At 45.2% G+C, this 22,263-nt stretch overlaps 1 protein-coding gene across 8 annotated transcripts in view; it reads left to right on the forward strand.

Moving 5' to 3' along the window:
* The window catches only part of LOC115084931 (putative RNA-binding protein Luc7-like 2), a 291,251-nt gene that overhangs the window by 226,224 nt on the left and 42,764 nt on the right, over positions 1–22,263 (forward strand). For all 8 annotated transcript variants that reach the window (XM_029590358.1, XM_029590361.1, XM_029590359.1 and 5 more), the window contains one exon: positions 5,145–5,174. In XM_029590358.1, the coding sequence (XP_029446218.1) occupies positions 5,145–5,174 (30 nt within the window). The remainder of the gene's footprint in view (positions 1–5,144; positions 5,175–22,263) is intronic.

Below are 22,263 nucleotides of genomic sequence, written 5' to 3' on the forward strand. Positions count from 1 at the left end.
AAGGGTAACCATTTGTTTGGCGATGATTCATAAAGCCATTAACACTGAACCAGTTTCTATATTAAAAACGAGCATCCATTTGTATCATCTACAGAAATCATTACACTCCGTTGATTGTGGACTGAAGGTACTGTCTATTCAGCTAGCATGTCTTGGTGAGGTCTGTGACCAAGCAGTCTCTAATGCCAGCCGCTGCCTATGGAATTCATTACTTGCAATACTTATGTTTAGTTTCTTGTCCAAAAATGTTCAAAGCACAGCAAAAAACATAGTTATGCCAGATGGCTTACAAAGAGCTAAATTCTCCTGATGGGTGTCATTCTGCACCGCCTCAAAATTTACTTCTGGCAGTGTGGTTCCATGTTTTGAAATATGATTGATGTTTGTTGATTTGTAATTTGCCTTTTAATTTGTGTTTTGTTTACTGTAAAAAAAACTGTGTCTTATTGCAACCCTCTGTGAACGATGGTGCACATGAGATATACATTTTTTAAAATAAAAATACTGGCGAAGGCTTGGGGTTTCCAAGGTGCCAAGGCTCCCAGAAGACAAGGTCAAGATGACATCTGAGTGTTTCCTTCCTCATTGGCAGGAGCAAAAATAGCCCTGATCCAAGGTCTAGGTCTTTCGAGATTCCAGTCCTTTTGATCCAAGAGTGGAGATGAGGAAGGATACATGGGGGCAGGATTCTCTTGGTCTTTACAATGACTACTTGAGGGACCTTTCTCCACTTCCAGAGATAGGCAGGCAACTCTCTGTTTTATTGGAGATGGTGTTATGCTGCGGACCCTTGGACCGAGGGGAAGTTAGCACTGTTTGTGGGAGGAGCCCCACAAGTCCCCACCATCAGTAGGCAAGGCTGAAGAAGAGCAGAGACCCTGTTGGAGCTTCACCACTACCAGTCCACGTTCCCCTTAGGTTGAGCCCTCAGGCGCCGGGGCCGGCTGGGTTATGTGGGGTCTCCGCAGAGGAAGAAATCCAGACGAAGAAGGAGACTGTAGCGCAGGCCAAGTTTGGGACAGGAGATGAAGCCCCAAGGGGAGATGCACGCAAGGATTGAGACGGGTGGCGTAGCTTGTAGTCAATGTCCAGGCAAGGGTTGTGGCAGACAGCGTAACTCGTAGTCAATGTCCAATCCGAAGCAAAGTCAAGCAAGGAGCGAAGAGGAAGGTCGGGACAAGTAAGGAACTCAGGAATGGTAAAGCACAACGCAAGGAGCATGGAGACTTATTGCCAAGGCAAGGCCTGCAGGCAGGGTCTTGCCTTAATAGCCCTGAGCGGTGAGGTCTTCAATAAGGGTCGTGGGGCTTTTCCCGCTGCAGGCCCTTTAAATTGTGCAGAGAGACAAGCGCGCATGCCTAGGGGTCAGGCTGCAGAGTTGGGGGTGTTGTCGGCAGCGGCTTCTCACTGCCGCCAGGGAACCCTGGCCTGCCTCCACCACGGCAGCACGGCATTGAGTAAGCGAGGCCAGCTATGGAGCCTTACAGCCAGCAAACGCAACAGACCGGCCCAGATTACTACAGATCAGTGTCCACAACAGTTATACCCTGGAATTCTCCCGGCATGTATGAGATGCCATAATGGTTTCCCCTTGCCAGTCAGGTGGAAAACAGGAGATGATAAAAGCAACTCTATGACAGATTCTCAGCTTTAAGGTGGTAATTCTAGTTCCGAAGGATCAGGAACTCTAGGCCAGGCCTCCGTTCATTTTATAGTTCTGAAGAAAAACCGATCCTTCTATCCCATCTTGGACTTGAAGTGGGTCAACAACTCTTCGTGGATAACTTTTCAGAATGGAAACTCTGAGATCAGTGATTCTGGTAGTCAGGGAGAATTCTTTATTGACTGGACCTGATGGAGGTGTATCTTCACATCCTGATAAGATCTGATCATCAGTGTTTTCTTTGTTTTGTGGTCCTGAATTGACATTTCCAGTGTTCAGCTCTTCCCTTTACATTAACCATGGCACCAAGAACCTTTTCAAATGTGATGGTGGTGGTTGTAGCAGCCTTGTGCATGGACTCTTGGTTCATCCTTATCTGGATGATTGGTTGATTAGAATGAAGTTACATTCAGAGAATCTCTTGGCCATCCAGGAAATGGTTCAGGTTCTGCAGGAGAAGGGTTGGATAGTCAATTTTGCTAAGAGCAGTCTGTTATCGTCCCAGAGTCTGGATTATCTGTGAGCTCATTTCGATACAAAGATGGGTCAAAGAGTACAAACTTAAAGTGTAAGCCCTCTGGGGATAAGAAAATACCTGAATTAATCACTTTGAAGTGCAGAAAAGCAGAATATAAATTAAATAAATAAAATAGAATACAAAAGATAGCTAGTCAAGTGCATGCACTTTTGTCCTATATTAAATTTTTGGGATCCATGGCAGAGGCCTTGGACTTAACACCATGGGTGAGGTCACACACGCGACCTCCCCAGAGATAAGATAAGAACATGTCATACTGGGTCAGACTAAGGATCCATCAAGCCCAGCATCCTTTTTCCAACAGTGGCCAATTCAGGCCATAAGAACCTGGCAAGTACTCAAAAACTAAGTCTATTCCATGTTACTGTTGCTAGTAATAGCAGTGGCTATTTTCTAAGTCAACTTAATAGCAGGTAATGGACTTATCCTCCAAGAGCTTATCCAATCCTTTTTTAAACACAGCTATACTAACTGCACTAACCACATCCTCTGGCAACAAATTCCAGAGTTTAATTGTGCACTGAGTGAAAAAGAACTTTCTCCGATTAGTTTTAAATGTGCCACATGCTAACTTCATGGAGTGCCCCCTAGTCTTTCTAATATCTGAAAGAGTAAATAAGATTCACATCCACCTGTTTTAGACCTATCATGATTTTAAACACCTTTATCATATCCCCCCTCAGCCGTCTCTTCTCCAAGCAGAAAAGTCCTAACCTCTTTAGACTTTCCTTATAGGGGAGCTATTCCATTCCCCTTATCATTGATCTCCAGATAGAATCCCCTAGTTGCAATGTTATTCCATGAGATTCCTAGTGCCGGAGGACATGAAACTTGAATCTGCATTGTTGGACAAATTCCAAGCATTTGAAAATCGGCATGAGTCTGAAACTCCGGAGTGGATGACAGTGACTAAGAATGCCAGTCTGAAGGGCTGGGGAGCACACTGTCTGAGCCGCACAGCCTGGGCCAGTGGAGTTCTGAAGAGTTCCAATGGTCCTTCAATCAGCTGGAAACCAGAGCAATCTGGTTGGCTGTGCTAGAGTTTGTGACTATCCCAAGAGGTCAGATGGGGGTTGCAAAGATTAGTTCTTCTGGCAATTGTCGGTAATGCAAAGGTGCAGAAATGTTTCAATTGAAAAAAGGAGTCCTTTTTATTGGGAATCGATGCTGTTGTTGATTGTCTGGCAGAGGTTTTACTGTACGTGTTCCCTTCATGACCCATGATCGGCAGGGTTCTTCAGAGAATCTCAGGTCATCCAAGTTTGGTGATTCTGGTTGCACCAGATTGGCCCAGGCATTCTTGGTATGCTGATCTCATGCCGTTTGCTCTGAACTTACTGGCGCAGGGTTTGGTTGTTCACAAGGATCCAGATCTATTTTGTGTTATGGCTTGACCCTTTAGAAAGCGAGATTAGTGGAGAGGGTGTTCTCCAGTCGTGTCTTCCCTGTTAAGGGCCAGGAAATGTTCTAATTCCTTAGCTTATGTGAAGGTGTGGAGCATTTTTGAAGATTGATATAGTAAAAAGCAATGCATCCCTGGAAAGGCTTCAGTACTGCAGATTCTGGATTTCTTGCAGGAGGCTTTTCCAAGGGATTGGATCTTGATTTCTTAAAAATACAAGTGGCAGTGTTTTTGTGTTATATAGGTCATGTTTTGGGAAGATCTTTATTGTAGCCAGATGTTTCATGTTTTCTGTGGGCATGAAGCATATTAAACCTATTTTATGGTTCCCATACCTTCCTGGGATCTAAACTTGGTGTTTCCTTTTTGGCAGGATGTCAGTTTGAGCCTTTTGGGGGCTTTTGTTAAAGCTGAGTATCTTAAAGGCTGTTTTTCTGATGGCTATTTGCTCCGTTCATAAACTTTTGGAGTTGCAGGCGCGTTCTTATAGGGAGCCCTTTTTATTGATTACAAAGGTAATGGTCACCATTCATACAGTCCTTTCTTGTAAAGGTAGTTTCGGCCTTTTATGTGAATCGGGCAATATGTTTGCCCACTTTCAGACTATAAGTTGCTTCATGCCCTGGACATAAGGCAAATTCTTTTGCGTTATCTTAGGGTCACTAACACCTTTCAGAAGTGTAATCACTTGTTTGTTTTATATTCTGGGGTGCATAAAACTGAGGCAGCTACTAAAGCCATGATAACTTGCAGGATTAAGGAGGTAAATATGGCATCCTATATAGATTCTGGGCTTTCTCTTCCTAAACAGGTCAGGGCTTATTCCACAAGAGCTCAAGCTATTTCTTTGGCTGAAATGCAGTTGGTGTCCCTGTCAGATATTTGTAAGGCAGCAACCTGGCCATCTTTGCATTCCTTTTCCAGGCATCACCTCTGAGGTATTGAGAGCAGGTTTGGCAGCAGCCCGCCCTAATGTGGAGTAGCTTGGTTACATCCCAATCATCTGGACAGTCTGACTGAATAAAGTGGAAGGTGAAATTATTCGTACTTGATAAGTTCCTTTCCTTCAATCCAATCAGACCACTCGAGGACCCTCCTTGTCCTGCCAAACTTTCACATATTTGCGATTTCTTCTTCCATTTTACTGAACAACTGTAAGATATGTTCTGCTTCTGAGCAGGTAAGTTAATTCTCCTGTTCTTGTTCATATTATCTTTCTGCTTCCTTACTCTCCTGGAAGTCCATTGTTTAGAGTTAATATTATTGGGATGCAACTTCTGGCATAGTGATTAGTTGGTATTCAGCTTGTCTACAGTTATCTTATTACAGATAATACTGGCAGGCTGATGTCAGCATGGAAGCCTATAAAGGGTGATATCAGTGATACTGTTGATCTCTGTCTCCATCTGCTGTTCAGTGGGTAGAACCCAATCATCTGGACTAGTCTGACTGGATTAAAGGAGAGGAAATTATCAGGTGAGAACTAATTTTACTGTAAAATAGAAATCTTACACACACACTGTCCATCTCTTGTATTTCAGATCTGGCTCCCGCAGCAAGACTCAAAAAAGGTATGTGATTTGGCATTCTGAATTCCCTAGAATCCCTAAAAGTTTAAAGATGAATAACATGTTTCCTTATTTTTGTTTACCTTCCACCAATAACAATGTAAGCTGCTTCTGATGTGATTGCTTAGACTCCCTCCCTACCATTCTACCCCCATGCTTTACTACATTCGTGTGTAGAAAAGAGCACCTAATAAACCTATTTTTTCTGTCAATTAGCCATGACCAAGTGATGTCATCCGACAGTACCGAACGGTCCTCTGTCTTAGCTAGTAGAGTTTTTGCTGTACTGGGTATGTGTGGAAGCTTGTGCGTGGGTGCTCCTCTCAAGCCCCTTCAGACTTTTTTGTCCCAGCACTAGCACAGACGTGTATCTTTGTATCTGTCACGTTTTTCTGTAAACTAGTACTAATTCCCATCCAAGAACAGGGCAGTCTGGGCTATCTCATCCTCCCTTTCCCTTTTTCCCTCTACATTCCCTTCACTTCCCTACAGTTTCCTGTCACCACCTTCTTCTTCCCTCCCCATACCTGGTGGTTCTCTCTTTGGCAGCCCCAGATCTGTTTCCCTTTATGTACCCGGATCAGTCCAGACTCCTGGGTTTTGCCTCCCGTTCAGCAGATGGAGACAGAGAAGTTTTGACAGACTCTGCCATATATACCAGGGTGCCACCTACAGTCCATCAGTATTTCTCTGTCTCCTGCAGATGGTACAAGTGCGAAACATACAGTCTGGTGGTAGCTTAGTCAGATAGTTAACGTGTTAAAAAAAAACAAAACGGGGGTAAGGATCTCTTTATAAAATATTCCTTCAAAGAGGACAGAAAGGAGACAGTCTTCAGCCTCCCAGGGATTGCCAGGTTCTGAGGGCCCTATTACCAGCCTAGTGCAGCGCTGGGGGTGATACTGGGGAGCCCGGCTCACTCCACCAGTTGGACCAGGTCCCAGAGGCTATCGGGCAAGTGTTAAAAAAAAAAAAAAAAATGTAAATTTACCTTTTTCTTTCCCTGGACTCTCTCCCTTTCCTCACGGTCGAGTTGGGTCCCTCAGTGTGATTTTTCGCAGCAGTTTTCGTCTAGTTTTAGTGGCGGGAAATTTTGTTTTTTTTCTGAAGTGAAAATATGCCACGGAGGGTAGTGTGCTGGGCTTGTGGTGCCGCGCACGCGTGCCTATCAAGAGACGACCTTTGTTCTGTGTGTCTGGGGAAGAGGGAGCCTCCATGACACCTAGGAGGATTGTTTTTCAGGTCTAGTCGGTCTCCGGAGCTTTTGGGGACTTGCAGTCTCCTTCTATCGGCCCGTTCACACTGGTCACGGGAACGGGCACCATTTTGAACTCGTTAGTGAGCTCGGCGGCCCTGTCAGCGACGGGGGAGGGGAATCTCCTGCTGCCTTTATCTCCTCAAACAATGTTCCCTGAGGGGGACAGATCAGGAGGGCTGGGTTCAAAAATCTGCGTGGATATCCCCGAGGGGGGGATACAGATGTTCTTCTGACTCTTTTTCATCTGATTTTGTACTGCTTCTCCACAGGGCCTTTAAGGCCTTTAAGGCACGGAAAGCAGGGAAAAAGAGGTCGCTGGATAAGTCCTTTCTATCGGATCCTCCGGACAGGCCTAAGAAATGGGACAAGCCTGCTGACGTACTTGAACTCTCTAAATCAAAGCGGCCTTTGAGGTTAGTGACACCTCAGCCTGATTCCAATACTTCTACGGATTCCCACAGCCAGGATGAGGGGGATGAACCCTCTCAGCCTCGGCGGGGGGCTGATGAGAATGCAGACCAACCACAGGGGGTTTACCTGTGAGTCACATGTAGTGGAAGGGGACGACCCAAAGATAGTCTGACTCTTCAGGAAGGAAGAGTTGGGACCTCTCATTCCCAACTGGTGTATCGCCAAGAACACGCAGGTGTGTCACCACGCTTCCCTGTCCCCCGCTGACCCAGCTGCTCCCCGGCCCTCCTCCGCCCGGGCGGAACGCAGCAGGACAGCTGGAGTCAGCGGCATTGGCATGCTCTCTTCTTCCCGCCCCCCGCGGCCCAGAAGCGGAAGTGGTGAGCATCGGGTGCGTGCACGGGAAGAAGAGACCATGCTAGTGTGCTCAGCGTCGGCCCGAAGAACAGAAGAGAGACGCAGCCGGAGGAATGAGCAGCGCGGCTCGGAGGAAAATGAAGAAGGTCAACCCCTGCGGCCAATGGGACTCCTCCTCCGCGAGGGCTGAAAATGAAGGAGGTTAGGTTGGAAGGAGGCTGCTGCTGCCGCTAGTTCCGGGGGGGAGGGAGAGCGAGTGAATGAGCAAGCATGTGTGTTTGAGATCCTGTGTGTGTGTGTGAATGAGAAAGCTTGTATGTCTGTGATTGAGAGCTTGCCTGTGAGAGGGCATGAATGTAAGTTTACGATTGTGAACCTGTATGTGTAAATTTGTGATTGAAAACCTGTTTGTGTGAAAGAGTATGTGTGTATGATTGAGATCCTTTGTGTGTGAGAGAGATCATGTGTATGTATGATTAAGAGCCTGTGTGTATAAGTAAGGGAGAGAGCATGTGTGTCTGTATGTGATTGAGAAATGGTTTAGGTGAGGGAGCCCGTGAGTATGTGATTGAGAGCCTGTGTGTAAATGAGAGAGAGAGAGAGCATGTTTGTAAGCATGTGAATGAGAGTCTGTGTGTGAGAGAAAGACAGCATGTATGTGTGTGATTGAAAGCCTGTGTGTGTAAGTTTGAGATTGCAAACCTGTTTCGGTGAAAGTATGTGTGTATGATTGAGATCCTTTGTGTGTGAGAGAGATCATGTGTATGTATGATTAAGAGCCTGTGTGTATAAGTAAGAGAGAGAGAGAGAGCATATGTATCTGTGTGAGATTGAGTGCTGGTTTAGGTGAGGGAGCATGTGAGTATGTGATTGAGAGCCTGTGTATAAATGAGAGAGAGAGCATGTTTGTAAGCATGTGAATGAGATTCTGTGTGTGAGAGAAAAAGACAGCATATATGTGTGTGATTAAAAGTCTGTGTGTGTAAGCGTGAAAAGATAGACAGCATGTGTGTAAATGTGTAATTAAGAGCCTATATAAGTGAGAGAAAAAGCATGTGTATATGTGAGTACTGAGAGCATGTGTGTATAGGTGTGTAATTGAGAACCAGTGTGAGAGAGAGCGCTGGTATGTGACTTGAGAGAGAGGAGAAAGTTCCAAGCAAACCACCCCTCCTCCTGCTAATTCAAAACAATCTCAGGACACCTGGATATCAAACATTTCCAGGTATGCAGAGCAAAAACATTTTTGTATCCTTATTTTTCATTACTGGGTCTTTGTGTCTGCTATTTTGAAATATTTTATTGGTATCTAGAAATTTTTTATATGAGTTTTTTTTAATTATTGGATATTCCACTCATCAGCTGTTTTGAAATAATCTGTTCTTTTTGTTAGTATGGTTTTACTGCTACTGATTTTATATTTCTTGAATTGTTTTATAAGGATGGGTGATGTTTCTTTTTTCCTTTATTACACTGCATACAGAGACTCTGGCTTGTTGCAGTTTCCAATTCAGTTTTTGTCTGCATGCTTCTAGTTATGCGTTTTGGTCTCTTTATTCCTTGTTAGATGAGGGTCAGCACATGTGATTCAGGTGAGGTTTTCTGCTGGCGTGTAGTTTCTGTGTAGGGCTCTATAGCAGCCTGACTTGGTCCGTTTTCCTAATAGGAGATGTATTGGTGTCTTAAGGCCTGGTGTAATATTTCAGTGTTGCCTTTTCTTAGGTAAGGTTGTTACTGTTTAAGTGCTGGAAATTGGTGCTGTTTTGGTGTGGGATGTTTACTATTTATGCAATTTCTGTTCAGACAGAATATGTATCTTTTCCTTGTGTCATTTTAAACACAAATAATTACCGGACCTTTACTTTTTATTTCCACCGTGAATTGTAATGAGCAGTGTGTCACACATGTGAGCGTGGTCTGTCAGGTGTGTCACGATGGGAAAAAGGTTGAGAACCACTGATCTAGAAGTTACCAACAGTTTTCATGTCTCGGATCATCTTTGTGCTCTGTAGTGGCCCCAAAAGGGGTAATATGGCGTCTAAGGCGACGATCACCCGATGGCTGAAGAAGCTATAAATTCTGTGTATTTGCTACGTGGCAAGCCCTTACCGGTGGGTATTAGGGCACATTCTGTGTGTTCTCGGGCATCTTCGTTGGCAGAATGTCAGCAGATTTCGCTGCAGGAGATTTGCAGAGTGGCTACATGGAAATCTTTACGTACTTTTACTAGACATTACTGTCTGGATGTCCAGACCCCAGGTACTGGAGGATTTGGAGGTGTGCTGAGAGCAGGCCTCTCCGGTTCCCATCCCAGGTAAGAAAAGCTCTGGTACATCCCAGGAGTCTGGACTGATCCAGGTACGTACAGGGAAAGGAAAATTGGTTCTTACCTGATAATTTTCGTTCCTGTAGTACCACGGATCAGTCCAGACTCCCGCCCGCTTGGCGCACACAGGTAATGGAGAGTCCATTCTGTCAGTAGTTGTATACTTTTTGTCTGCAGATCAGTCTTGTTTACCGTATTCAACGGATTCTGTTCCCAGTTGGGATTAATGATCCAGTTATAGGTTAGTGTATATAGTTAGTTTGTGTTTTGAACCATTCTGCTTTGTGACTGAGCAATACTGACGGACTGTAGGTGGCACCCTGGTATAAACGGCAGAGTCCGTCAAAACGTCTCTGTCTCCATCTGCTGGACGGGAGGCAAAACCCAGGAGTCTGGACTGATCCGTGGTACTACAGGAACAAAAATTATCAGGTAAGAACCAATTTTCCTCTCTTCCATGGCGGAGGGATGGGAGTCCCACCAGCACTCCTGTCTCTATTCTTGCCAAGAGTCTCTCTTCATTCTCTGCTGGTGTAGGGAGTGGCCATCACACCGGCCTCTGCAGGACTGCTGCTGGTGTCTTTCTGTTCTTCTCCAGCAGGGGACCCTACCATCCCACTGGCCTCTCTAGTGCTGTTGTGGGTTTCTCTCTCTCCTCTACCAGCCCTCTGGTCTCTCCATCGCTGCCACGGGTATCTTGTCTCTCCTCTGTTAATGGGAAGTGGCATTTCTGCTGGGACTCTACTCTCTCCAGTTCCACTGCAGGTGTCACTCTCTCTCCTCTGCTGGTGGAAGGTGAGATTCTGCTGACATTAGAGCCTCTTTTCAACTGTAGCTGCTAGACCTACTCTCCTATCTCATGCTGTCAATCATGGCAATGCAGGGGCACAGAGCATGTTTTAGGGGACGGAGAGCAGAAGAGTTCATTTGCAAATCACAGTGACACTGGGTGGAGAACAGAGGCATCATTTGCATACCGGTGATACTGGGGTGGGGGCAACTTTCATCTTAAAGTTAGATTTTAAATGTAGATTTTTCTTTTAATTTCATTTTTGAAGCATTGCTACCTTTTTAAGAAGAAAAAAACATTTTCCCCCCATTTTTCTCTTCAATAGATAGCCACGCTAAGTGGTTTTAACAATTGCTTCTCTTCTTTTTTCTGCTGTCACTGCCTTGGCAGCCCCTCGAAAATAAAATTACAAGAAGAATTTGTTGTCAAAACTTTGGAGAGTTTAAGCAGCCTCGATTCTGATTTTTTTTTGTTGATAAGCAGGGATGTATTAGCTATGTTCTGTGGGTGGCGCCCTCTGACAGCAGTGGACAGAACTATGTCACAGCTACCAGAGCACTAGGCATGCACAGGAGTAGTCATTGAAACTTCCGAGTCTGTTTTTGTCCATGCTGTGTATAGATGGTCATCTCGTATCTTCTCATTTTTATATTTTCGCTCACTTCGGCAACATCTACAACAGCACTTTTCAGTACTACTCTCCCAAGAAGGGTTTCTTCTTACAATAGAAAAAAAGAGGATAGCCACCAGTGGATTCAAGGCCTGCACTTGTGGCCAGATTGTCCTTGACCAGTGGCCACAATAGGTGCTACCTCTGCCTGGGCCCTGAACATGACCAGGCCAACTGTTCCACCTGTGGGCGGGTGTCCCCAAGAGCTCAGAGGGTGAGAATGGCAAAGTTCGATGTGCTCAGACTCCAACTTCACCATCACTCCTTATCTTCATCAGGGAGTGTCAAAAGTAGGTCCTCAGGCAAGTTCTCGCCAACAAGACCAAGCTGAGGCAAACTGAGCAGATGGAAACAGTCACACAGCCCTCTAAGGCCAAACCCCATGAATCGGTTCATTCAGTATGTGATGTAGTAACTCCTCTCAAGAAACTTTTTAAAACATTGACACAATGTTACTCTGAAAAGACCTTGTCTGGCTCATCATACTTGCTCAAAGCATCAGATTACCCAACGCACATGGTATCGAAGCACACAAGGCAAGAGGTACCAATACAATCGATACATGGAACACTGATGCAGCCTAGCCTTGATGCGCCAATGTGATCGGACACCAGATCTTCTCATGTTTTAATGCACACAAAGCATGTGCCGAAGCCTTTGATGTCACCTGAAAGAGGCGCCAAAACACCTAGCATACACGCTGAACTAGACACCAGTGGCTTCAAAGTCATTGGTGCATTGTGAGTTGAGAAGCACTGGTACCCAGTGATTCAAGCAGGATACAGTGACACAAGAGGAACCCGGGCATGTCCCTCAGAGTACATATCCACTTCTTGTACTCCAGGACTCAGATGATCATCTCAACCAGCTCAGATAATGAACCTGACCTGTTCCATCTTTTGCTTCATTTAACTTCCAGAGGTTCAAGCACCAGGTGACTATTACTACCTGGTGCTGCCAGGTTGCCCAGAGGAAAGACCTACCATGAAATCTTACTGGCAACATTGCCTACTTTGGAGGTCTACAGCACTAGGTCTTTCCCAAGCAGACTCTGCCCTCCATTTTCCACCATCTCTAACCAGAGCCTTCCCAGTGCCTCAGGTGCTGTCACAGGGCCTCCATCTGCAGAGCCCAGAGTCCATTTGATTCATCCTTCCACTGCCATTGTACCAGCCGCTGGACGGAGAACCTTTTCTCAGAGGAGGACAACCCCATCTTTGACTCCTTGTCAATGATCCCAACAGGCTATGGAGCAGATTACGAACAAGGTCTGTACCTTCTTTACCTCTCTGTTTCCATCACCGGAGCCTCTGGCTTTCTCACCAGCTTATCCACTTGTTCCTGCCTCACTGGAGCGTGTCATGTCTGGTGCCCTGCCATTTCCAACCACTTCCTCTTCTGACCACCATGGATTGGCATCCGGGGAGCATCTAACTACTCCGCCACAGCCTCTTAATGTCACAAAGTCCTTCCAGATCTCCTTCACCCACATGGTCCAGTCACCTCTCCCATGCTCTCCGTCAGCAGTATAATGCTGATGGGGATTTCAACCTCCCTCTCCACCCTCTGAAATCCACTGGATGTGCAGACCCCAATAATTCCCTTTGTATTCTCTGTACCCAAAAAGGAAATCTTTATCCTGACTCCACCTAGGGGCCTACCTCCTCTGGAGCTATTAGCTCATCATTGTCTTGGACTCTTCTGCATCTTGGAACTCCATGGGTTCTGGAGCCAGGCCAGCTGCTTCCCCCCCTCCAAGAGTGTTCTCCTTCTGGTATTTGAGAGGAAGCCCCACCCTCTTCCTGCAACATGTCCTTCCAATCAAACTCTGCTTCACCCCTCCTCCCTAGTCCTTCCAGAACCCAGGACCTTTGTGCTTGAAACCTCCCCTCCCTACTTCCTCAGCACTGGGGAACCTGGAACTTTTATTAAATCTTGCCCGACTCTGGCCGAGTTTTGCTCATCAAGGAGCTAGCTGCCTTGGGCTACTAAAAACAAGCATAAAAACACACATACATAAATATATGTAAAAACAAAAAAACAGTACATATATAATGAATTAAAATCATAAAACCATAATAATGTACATACATATAAATACGTGAATACTTCCAAAAATCAAGACAATGTGTGTGTATATAAAGATATATATTAAAAAGGTAAGAATACGTATGTGTGTAAATGTATCATAATGGCAAATGCAAATAGTGCTATGAGAGGAGGGGACGCAATAAAAGTGAACAAATACCTGTATTAAAGAACTTTAGGTGGAATGATTCTAGTCAATGAGAAAACAGGTATTGCATACGGTCTACACTACAAGAAACAACTTGGTGTTAGGATAAACTCAAGTAACAATCGAGTGATATAGAATAAATAATCCGGAAAAAATGAATTATTCCAAAAAAAACAAAATTATAAACGAAAGAATGAGGGTGTAAATTAGCTAATATGACGCTCTCGATGACAGTTGAATTATGATGTAAATATATGTACAAAAATCTTTATTTAAATTCCTTGTCAAGCACATCTGTTGATACCTCCACGAGCACACTACTTTTGAAAATTATAAAGTGTTGGCCCTTGATTTTCTTTCACACATTATGAACATAGTATGAAAAATATACTTATGCTTGAGGACAAACAGTGAAGAGAAAAATACCAAAAATAAGTATAGAAATATTTTACTCGGTTGGACCAACTGTCATCGAGAGAATCATGTTAGCTAATTTACACCCTCATTCTTTCGTTTATAATTTTGTTTTTTGGAATAATTCATTTTTTCCGGATTATTTACTCTATATCACTCGATTGTTACTTGAGTTTATCCTAACACCAAATTGTTTCTTGTAGTGTAGACCGTATGCAATACCTGTTTTCTCATTAACTGGAATCATTTACACACATACGTATTCTTACCTTTTTAATATATATCTTTATATACACACACATTGTCTTGATTTTTTGAAGTATTCACGTATTTATATGTATGTACATTATTATGGTTTTAGGATTTTAATTCATTATATATATGTACTGTTATTTTTGTTTTTACATATATTTATGTATGTGTGTTTTTATACTTGTTTTTAGTAGCCCCGGATGTAGCTCCTTGAAGAGCAAAACTCGGCCAGAGTCAGGCAAGATTTAATAAAAGTCCTTTTTATACTGATCCTTCTTCGTTTTTATCGCTGTATAGATATTGTGGATCGGCTTCCGCTTTGTTTTTTGGGACCTCCCCTATCTCTTCTCCAGGGTACACATATTTAGGTCATTCTCATCTCATATATCTTCCAGTGCAGATCCCACACCAATTTGGTTTCCTTTCTTTAGACTGCTTCACCCTGTCTCTCCCTTTTGAGATATAGCTTCCAGAACTGAACATAGTACTCCTCCAGGTGAGGCCTCACCAATGATTTGTATAGGGGCATTATCACCACCTATTTCCTGCTGGTTTTATCTCTCGAATTTAGCCCAGCATCCTTCTGGCCTTAGCTACACCTTGTCACATTGCTTTTCTGCTTTCAGATCATCAGACACTATCACCCCAAGGTCTCTTTCCTGTTTCGTGCACATCAATCTCTTGCCCCCGCACCCCCTCCCCCCATATCAAAATATGCTGTTTTGGATTTTTGCACCTCAGTAGCATGAGACTGCACTTCTTAGCATTGAATCCCAGCTGCCAAACCTATGACATCTCAAGCGTTCTTACATCACTTTTCATTCTCTCTGCTCCTTTAGGTGGTTCCAGTCTGTTTCAGATCTTAGTGTCAACTGCAAAAAGAGAAACTTTTCCTTCTACCCTGTCTCCTATATCACTCACAAAAATATTGAACAGAACCGGCCCCAGAACCAATCCTTGGCATTCCATTTATAGCTGTTACTCTTCTCAGAGTAGTTCCATTTATCACTACTCACTGTTGTCTGTTAGTCAATTTGTAATTCATTCCATTACCTTGGGACCTACTGTCAGGCTTTTCATTTTGTTCAATGCAGGACAGTCTATTCCAGGAAGCACTGGGTAGAGGAAGGGAGAGGCATGACATATATTTAAAAAATGTCATGCCTTCCTCACATTCCCCCAGCATGTAAGAGACCTAGGTGTCATTCTTGACAGCCAACTCAATTTAAAAAAATTTATCAATAACACCACCAAAGAGTGCTTCTACAAACTTCAGGTTCTAAAGAAATTAAGACCCCTCCTTCATTATAATGACTTTCAGACAGTCCTCCAAGCCACATTATTTACTAAAACTGATTATTGTAACACACTACTCTTAGGCCTACCCACAACTACCATCAAACCTCTCCAAATGCTGCAAAACGCAGTGGCCAGAATCCTCACCAACACCCGCAGAAAAGAACATATCACGCCAATTCTTAAAGACCTCCATTGGCTTCCGATCCACTCCTCCATAAGAGCCTCACAATTATTCATAAAACTCTTCACAACCAGAATGTTCACTGGCTCAATGACTCTTTACACTACCATATCTCTAACAGACCCACCAGATCCATCTACAAAGGATCCCTTGTAACACCCTCGCCCAAACTCATCCAACATATTTCCACCAAAGAATGAACGCTATCCATAGCTAGACCTTCAATATGGAATTCTATGCCCCCTGACTTACGCCAAGAACACTGCACTAGGACTTTTAAGAAAAAACTAAAAACTTGGCTATTCAAACGGGCATTTACATAATATTGCCTCTCTCGCCTCGCCTCCCTCCTCCTGGTTCTAGCCACCCAGTTCCCGCCCTTCCCCCCTCCCCACCTTACCCTACAACATAATGGTTTATTTATTTATGCCTTCAAGTTCAGTTATAAATGCCTGTCCTTGGTCCTCCTGACCCTCCGTTTTTTTTTCTCCCATTTATACCCCACCTTGTTCCTTTATCTCCTTGTTACATGTAACTTTTACTTTCCTCTCCAAAGTTAAATTTACTGTTCTTTGTAAACCGATGTAATATGCAAATGATTGTCGGTATATAAAAGTTTTTAAATATATATTAAAGCAACAGCATTGCTGGGCTTATGAGGTAAGGAGGAGATACTGTGGGTTAATCTGGAAAGAGAGAATGGAACATCTCTCTTGGTGTACTGAACGGATCTCCATCACAGAAGAAATGGATAGAGATTTAATGGAGGATATTCACAAAAGTGATATGAAAGGGTAGATGCTATTGCTAGGGGATTACTGCCTGCCAGATGTTGTTTGGGACGTCCTAGCTGCAGTGTTTTGTAGAAGCAGGGAGATCCTGGATTTTCAGCAAGAACTGTTCTGTCAACTGGTAATGGAATCCACATGGGCAGGGACGATACTGGATCTGGTTCTTGCCAATAGGGTCAGTATCTCTGTTGGTCTGGGTGATTACCTTGTTTCCACTGATCATCGGATGGTGTGGTTCAGTATTAGGGCACAAGAGATTAAGGTTCATTCAAAGGCAACGATCCTAGACTTCAGGAAAACTAACTTTCTTAAAATGGGGGAATACTTCGAGTCCTTAGCTGGATGGGAAAATCTAGGGGAAGTAGAAAAGCAGTGGGCGAAGCGCAGCTAGCCTTTTGTTAGGAATGTAAATAAAGAAAAGAAGAAAAAGAGGCTGCTATGATTTTTCTAATGAAGTAACTGAAAAGGTTAGTGTTTATAAACTACAGGAGATCGCAGAAAGAGGAAGATAGGCAACAATATCTGTAAAAAAAATTAAGAGAAGCTGGGAAAGGAGTCAAGAATGCAAAAATTCAAAAGAAGAAAAATAGCAAATAGATAAAACGGGGGGGAGGGGGCATTATTTTTAGACAATGTGAGACTCTGAGATGAAGGGGAGAAATATATAGAAGCTGATGAGGAAAAAGCAAAATTACTTAAAAGGGCCTGGAGCAGGACCACATAAAATGAACACAAGAATGAAAGTGAGGTAAACTTCAATTGATTTTTAGAGCAGCATGTTTGTGAGGAGCTACCTAAACTTAAAAGTAGATACGGTGATGGGGCTGGATGGGACACATTCAATGGTACTAAGGGAACTTAGAGATGTCCTAGAAGCTGCGCTGGCTGACCTTTTCAATGTTTCTTTAGTCAGGAGTAATTGCAAAGGACTGGAGATGGGTAGATGTGGTTCTTATTCGTAAAAGTGGAAGTAAGGAGAAGGCTGGGAACTACAGGCTGGTTAGTATGACCTATGTGGTGAGCAAATTAATGGAATCGCTGCTAAAACAGAGGATAATGCAGTTTTGGAATCTATTTGATTCCAAGATCCGAGGCAGCACGGTTTTACCAGAGGTATATGAATCTGATCAATTTCTTGAGTGACCAAAGAGCTGGATCAAGGAAGAGCACTAGATGTGTATTTGGATTTCAGCTAAGGCCTTTGACCTGGTTCCGCATAGGAAATTTATAAATAAATTGTACACCCTTGGTATGGGACCTAGAAGTGACTTGGTTAGAAACTGGCTGAGGGGGAGGCAACAGAGTAGTGGTAAATGGAGATTTCTTTGAGAAACGGGTATGTTACTAATGGTGTGCTTCAAGTGTTGAACTAGTGTTATGTTCTGCAGCATGTGGAACAGTCCCGCGAGTTGCCTCACTTACCCCCGAGGGACATCGCCAGCCTTCAGTCCCCACAATGCTAAATGAACTGTATGGCAAGGGAGCTGCCATCCCGCTAACTGCGCAGTGCTGGCTGCTAAGGCGCACGTGATGAAACAAGTTTTATTGGTCCCACGGCAGGAAAACAGACACGGCATCTCCTGATGACGTCAGGCTCTCTGGGCCATTTAAACCCAGCCACGCTCCATGCAAACTGCCTTAGCAGCAGGTCTCCTGCATCTTTGCAATGAATGTTGCTGCAGCATCTCTGGTTCCTGTTGGTCCCTTGTCTCATCCAGCCTTGGTCTCATCCATCCTTGTTTCCTCACTCCAGTGTTGTCTGCTATCTTCGTCCAACCCAGCTTGATCTTTTGGTACCAACATCTAGCCTTGGACTTCACCATGTTTGCCTGCTGCCTGGACATGTCTTCTAGCTTCGGACCTGACTACAGTTGTCTGCTGCCAACCCTGATTTTGGCCAGCCCCTAGCTTCTCCAGTCTGCTGCTTGTCCTCACCCCAGCATTCCCTCGGACTCTTGCTCACCTGACCACCCTAGGGATCCATCTAAGCCCTGCAGGCTGCCAAAGCCCAAGAGCTCTAGCTGCGAGGGAGTTGCTGGTATAGGTGAAGGTCCAGCCGTAGGCCTTGTAGGTTCGCCTATGATGCAGCATCAACTACGCCACAGCAACAAGGACTCATACTACACCCCCCCCATCACAGTTTGCTGAGGCCATGACTCAACTCAGGCCTATGCTGTCGCTGGTCTAGCTCAACAGCTTTTGCATACTGACACTTGAATACTACGGCCAGGTATCTCCAGGATACGTCTGCCCATTCTGCTCCAGCACCAATGATACGGCCTACTGTCCCCATGCTTCACCTGCCTTCGCCCCTGAGGTATGATGGAGATTCAGCAAAATGTAGAGGCTTCCTGACTCAATGCTGGATGCAGTTTGAACTGCAGGTACCCTTGTTCCCGTTGGACTGAGTCAAAGACTTATATTCTGTCTTTGGGCGGTCCTGCCCTAGCCTGAGCCTCACCCCTTTGGGAGTGAGATAATCCGCTCCCAGGGGATTTACATAAGAACATAAGAAATTGCCATGCTGGGTCAGACCAAGGGTCCATCATGCCCAGCATCCTGTTTCCAACAGAGGCCAAAACCAGGCCACAAGAACCTGGCAATTACCCAAACATTAAGAAGATCCCATGCTACTGATGCAATTAATAGTGGTGGCTATTCCCTAAGTAAAATTGATTAATAGCCGTTAATGGACTTCTCCTCCAAGAACTTATCCAAACCTTTTTTGAACCCAGCTACACTAACTGCACTAACCACATCCTCTGGCAACAAATTCCAGAGCTTTATTGTGCGTTGAGTGAAAAAGAATTTTCTCCGATTAGTCTTAAATGTGCTACTTGCTTGTGCGTGTGTGTTTTAAAATGTCTACCATATGCAACTATGCTCCTAATTTTAAGAGGTTACTTGAGCAAACCTACTTTGCATATTTTCCATGGACATTGCCAGCTTTAATGCATGTATGTAAGTGGATTTTCAAACATGTTCACGCGTGGGACATTCCTAGTTTTTCCAGTTAGTCCACCAGTTCGCCTAGTCATTGTCAAAGTTTTCCAGTCTTCTCTGCATGCCCCCCAGTTGAATCGGACCCCTCACCCTGTCCTGTAAGCCTTAAAATGTGAGTTTCCTAGCGTGTAGACAGATGGACTCAGGACCAGTGGGTTTATGCTCCCCTGCCAGCAGATGGAGATGGAGCAAGCTGACATCACAGTATATATGACCCTGCAGTGATCCCAGACTGCCAGTATTCTCCATCTCCAGCAGATAGTGAATGTGCAGCTCCCTGTTGGGATTGCATTGAGCTTTTTGGAAGGAGAAATTTTAAATTTTAAATTAAGGAGAAGAAAGCCTTGCTCTCCTGTGGTGATACCTAAAGGTCCCTCCCTCAGTTGAGAATTCTTGAGGTGATTTCCGTGGTCTCTTAGAGGAGTGACTTGGTCCAGTAGCTGGGTTTCCTGGTGTGGACTTAGCTGCTAATTCAGCTGAAAGGCACCGGGTGCAGGAGGCTGAGTGTGGCGGTGATAGCAGATGCCCTCTTCTCCCGCTGCTGGAGACCATCTCTGTACTTAGCCGATAAGCGCTGAGCTCAGATAAGGTTTAAGAAAAAAAAGGAGTTTTACCTTTGAATCAGAGACATTTAGAGGGGTTTCAGGACTTCCTCCAGTTTCTGGGTTCGGCATCCCGTACCGTTTGTTGCCACTCCCGTTAAGGTTGGGGAACTGGGCAGCCTGGCAGGTTGAGCGGCTCCCAGTGGGCTAGGCCCCACACTTAGGCTTTTTTCTTCCATGCTCTTCCTGCACGAATTTCTTCTGATTTTCGACGAGCCTGGCCACATGGCTTCTATTGCATCTGAACTTTTGCAAATCAGTCAGGGCTCCTAGTCTGTGAGGAAGTACACAGTGCATTTCCGCACCCTGGCCTCTGAACTTCAGTGGGGCAACGATAGCCTAATCGCAATCTTCAAGTAAGGGCTCTTAGAGCGCATAAAGGACAAGTTGGCTGCCTGGGATCTGCCTGATACGTTGGAGGGCTTAATCAGCTTAGGCATTCGTCTGGACCTGAGGTTCCAAAACAGGGTTCATGAGAGGGGCTCGGCTCAATGCCCTATCAGCCTCGCCCTGAGTTTCCAGTGACCAGTGGCTTGTTGCTCACTTCTAGAGCTGGGACCAGCACACATGAAGGCTATGGAGGTCAACCGCTTCAAGCTGATGCGGAGGAGAAGCAGAGGCACCATAATTTCAACTTGTGCCTATATTGTGCCGCACCAGGGCACTTTGTAAACTGCTGCCCAGGCAGGACCTAGGTCTGGTGGGAGAGTCTACCCTAGGTCAATCATGCATAAATTCTAGTACCAGTATGTGTCTCACTTGGAGATATCCTTGTTGACATTCTCACATTTCTTGATACTGGTGCTGGTGGCAGCTTAATGCATGAGTCCTTGGTCCATCATTATAGGATTTCAGCGTTACCTTGGCTATGGCGCTCTCAATCTCATCCATGCATGGACAACCTTTACTTGGACGTATTACAAGAGCTACACTCCACTTACTCAGCAGACGGATATCCTTCCTGGAGAGCAGATCAGCCTTTCTCACAGGTCAAGCAGGATGGTAGTCCTCACATATGGGTGACATCACAGGATGGAGACCAATCACGGAACACTTTTGTCAAAGTTTCTAGAACTTTGACTGGCATCTACTGGGCATGCCCAGCATGACACTAACCCTGCAGCCAGCCGGGGTCCCCCTTCAGTCTTCTTTTTTTCCGCACAGCAGTAGCCACGCGGTTAAGGAGCTGTTGAAGAAACCTCATCCACAAAAGGCACCCGACCTTTTCTGTGACGGGTCACCGAGGCAACCCTCACCCGGACGGGTATCTGGATCCGCGACTCCACCTTTAACGGTGGTGCCTCCGGCTTTGCCTCTGCCTCCTTCTCCCCTTCCGGAGCCGGGGATGATTGCTCCAGGTCTCCGTGAAGAACTGGACTGGATGGTTCAGGAGGCCATCGACAAGGCGATGCATCCGACTACAAGTTCCTCCGACACCGGTGCCGGTCGTGGAACCAACCCGGTTCCGGCAGTGTTGGCCCCGCTGCTCTCGAAGATGGAAGCGCTTATTGCCGCTTTTCCACCGATGGATCCCAGGTCACCGATGGCTCCAGTGCCCTCTCCTCTTACTTTGTCATCGGGAGGAGAAACACCATTCCGCATGCCTCCATCGGGAGTCTTACCGATGCTTCAGCCATCGATGCCGATGCGTCCGACTCCACCGATCCATCCTTCGATGCCTGCACCGGTGCCTTCGATGCCTTCATCGGTGCCTCCAGTTCTTCCTTCAATTCTTTCAGAGCCTAGACCTGGACCTTCAGGAATTCCGCCCCATCCCCCTCTGGTTCCTAGAGGGGCAGGTGCTGATCCCGATGATACCTGGACTGATGATTCTTCACCAGACACCGATGACTTGCCTTCACCACCTTCTCCTACTGAAAGCAGGAAGCATTCTCCTCCAGAGGACCTTTTCTTCATAAATTTTGTGAAGGAGATGTCTGAATTGGTTTCCTTCCAGTTGCAGACCGAACAAGATGACAGGCATCAAATGATGGAGCTATTGCAATTCCTGGATGCTCCCAAGGAAATAACCTCCATCTCTATTCACCAGGTTCTTCTAGATGATCTCAAGAAGAACTGGGAACATCCTGGCTCTGTTGCTCCAGTCAACAGGAAGGCTGACACCACTTATTTGGTACAGTCAGCCCCAGGTTTTCAAAAACCTCAGTTGGATCACCAATCTGTGGTGGTAGAATCGGCCCAAAAGAGGGCAAGGAGATCGAAACCCCACTCCTCCTTTCCCCCAGGCAAGGAGCAGAAATTTCTAGATGCCATTGGTCGCTGTGTCTTCCAGGGCTCAATGCTCATCTCCCGAATTCCCTCTTATCAGCTATATTTGACCCAATACAACAGGGTCTTATTTAAGCAGATACAAGAATTGACAGACTCCCTGCCTCAACAGTTCCAAGATCAACTTCAAACCCTAGTGAGCAAGGGCTTTGAGGCAGGCAAGCCTGAAATAAGATCATCTTACGATATCTTTGACACTGCTACCAGGATATC

Source organism: Rhinatrema bivittatum, chromosome 2, assembly GCF_901001135.1.
Source record: "Rhinatrema bivittatum chromosome 2, aRhiBiv1.1, whole genome shotgun sequence".
In the NCBI taxonomy this organism is placed as follows: Eukaryota; Metazoa; Chordata; class Amphibia; order Gymnophiona; family Rhinatrematidae; genus Rhinatrema; species Rhinatrema bivittatum.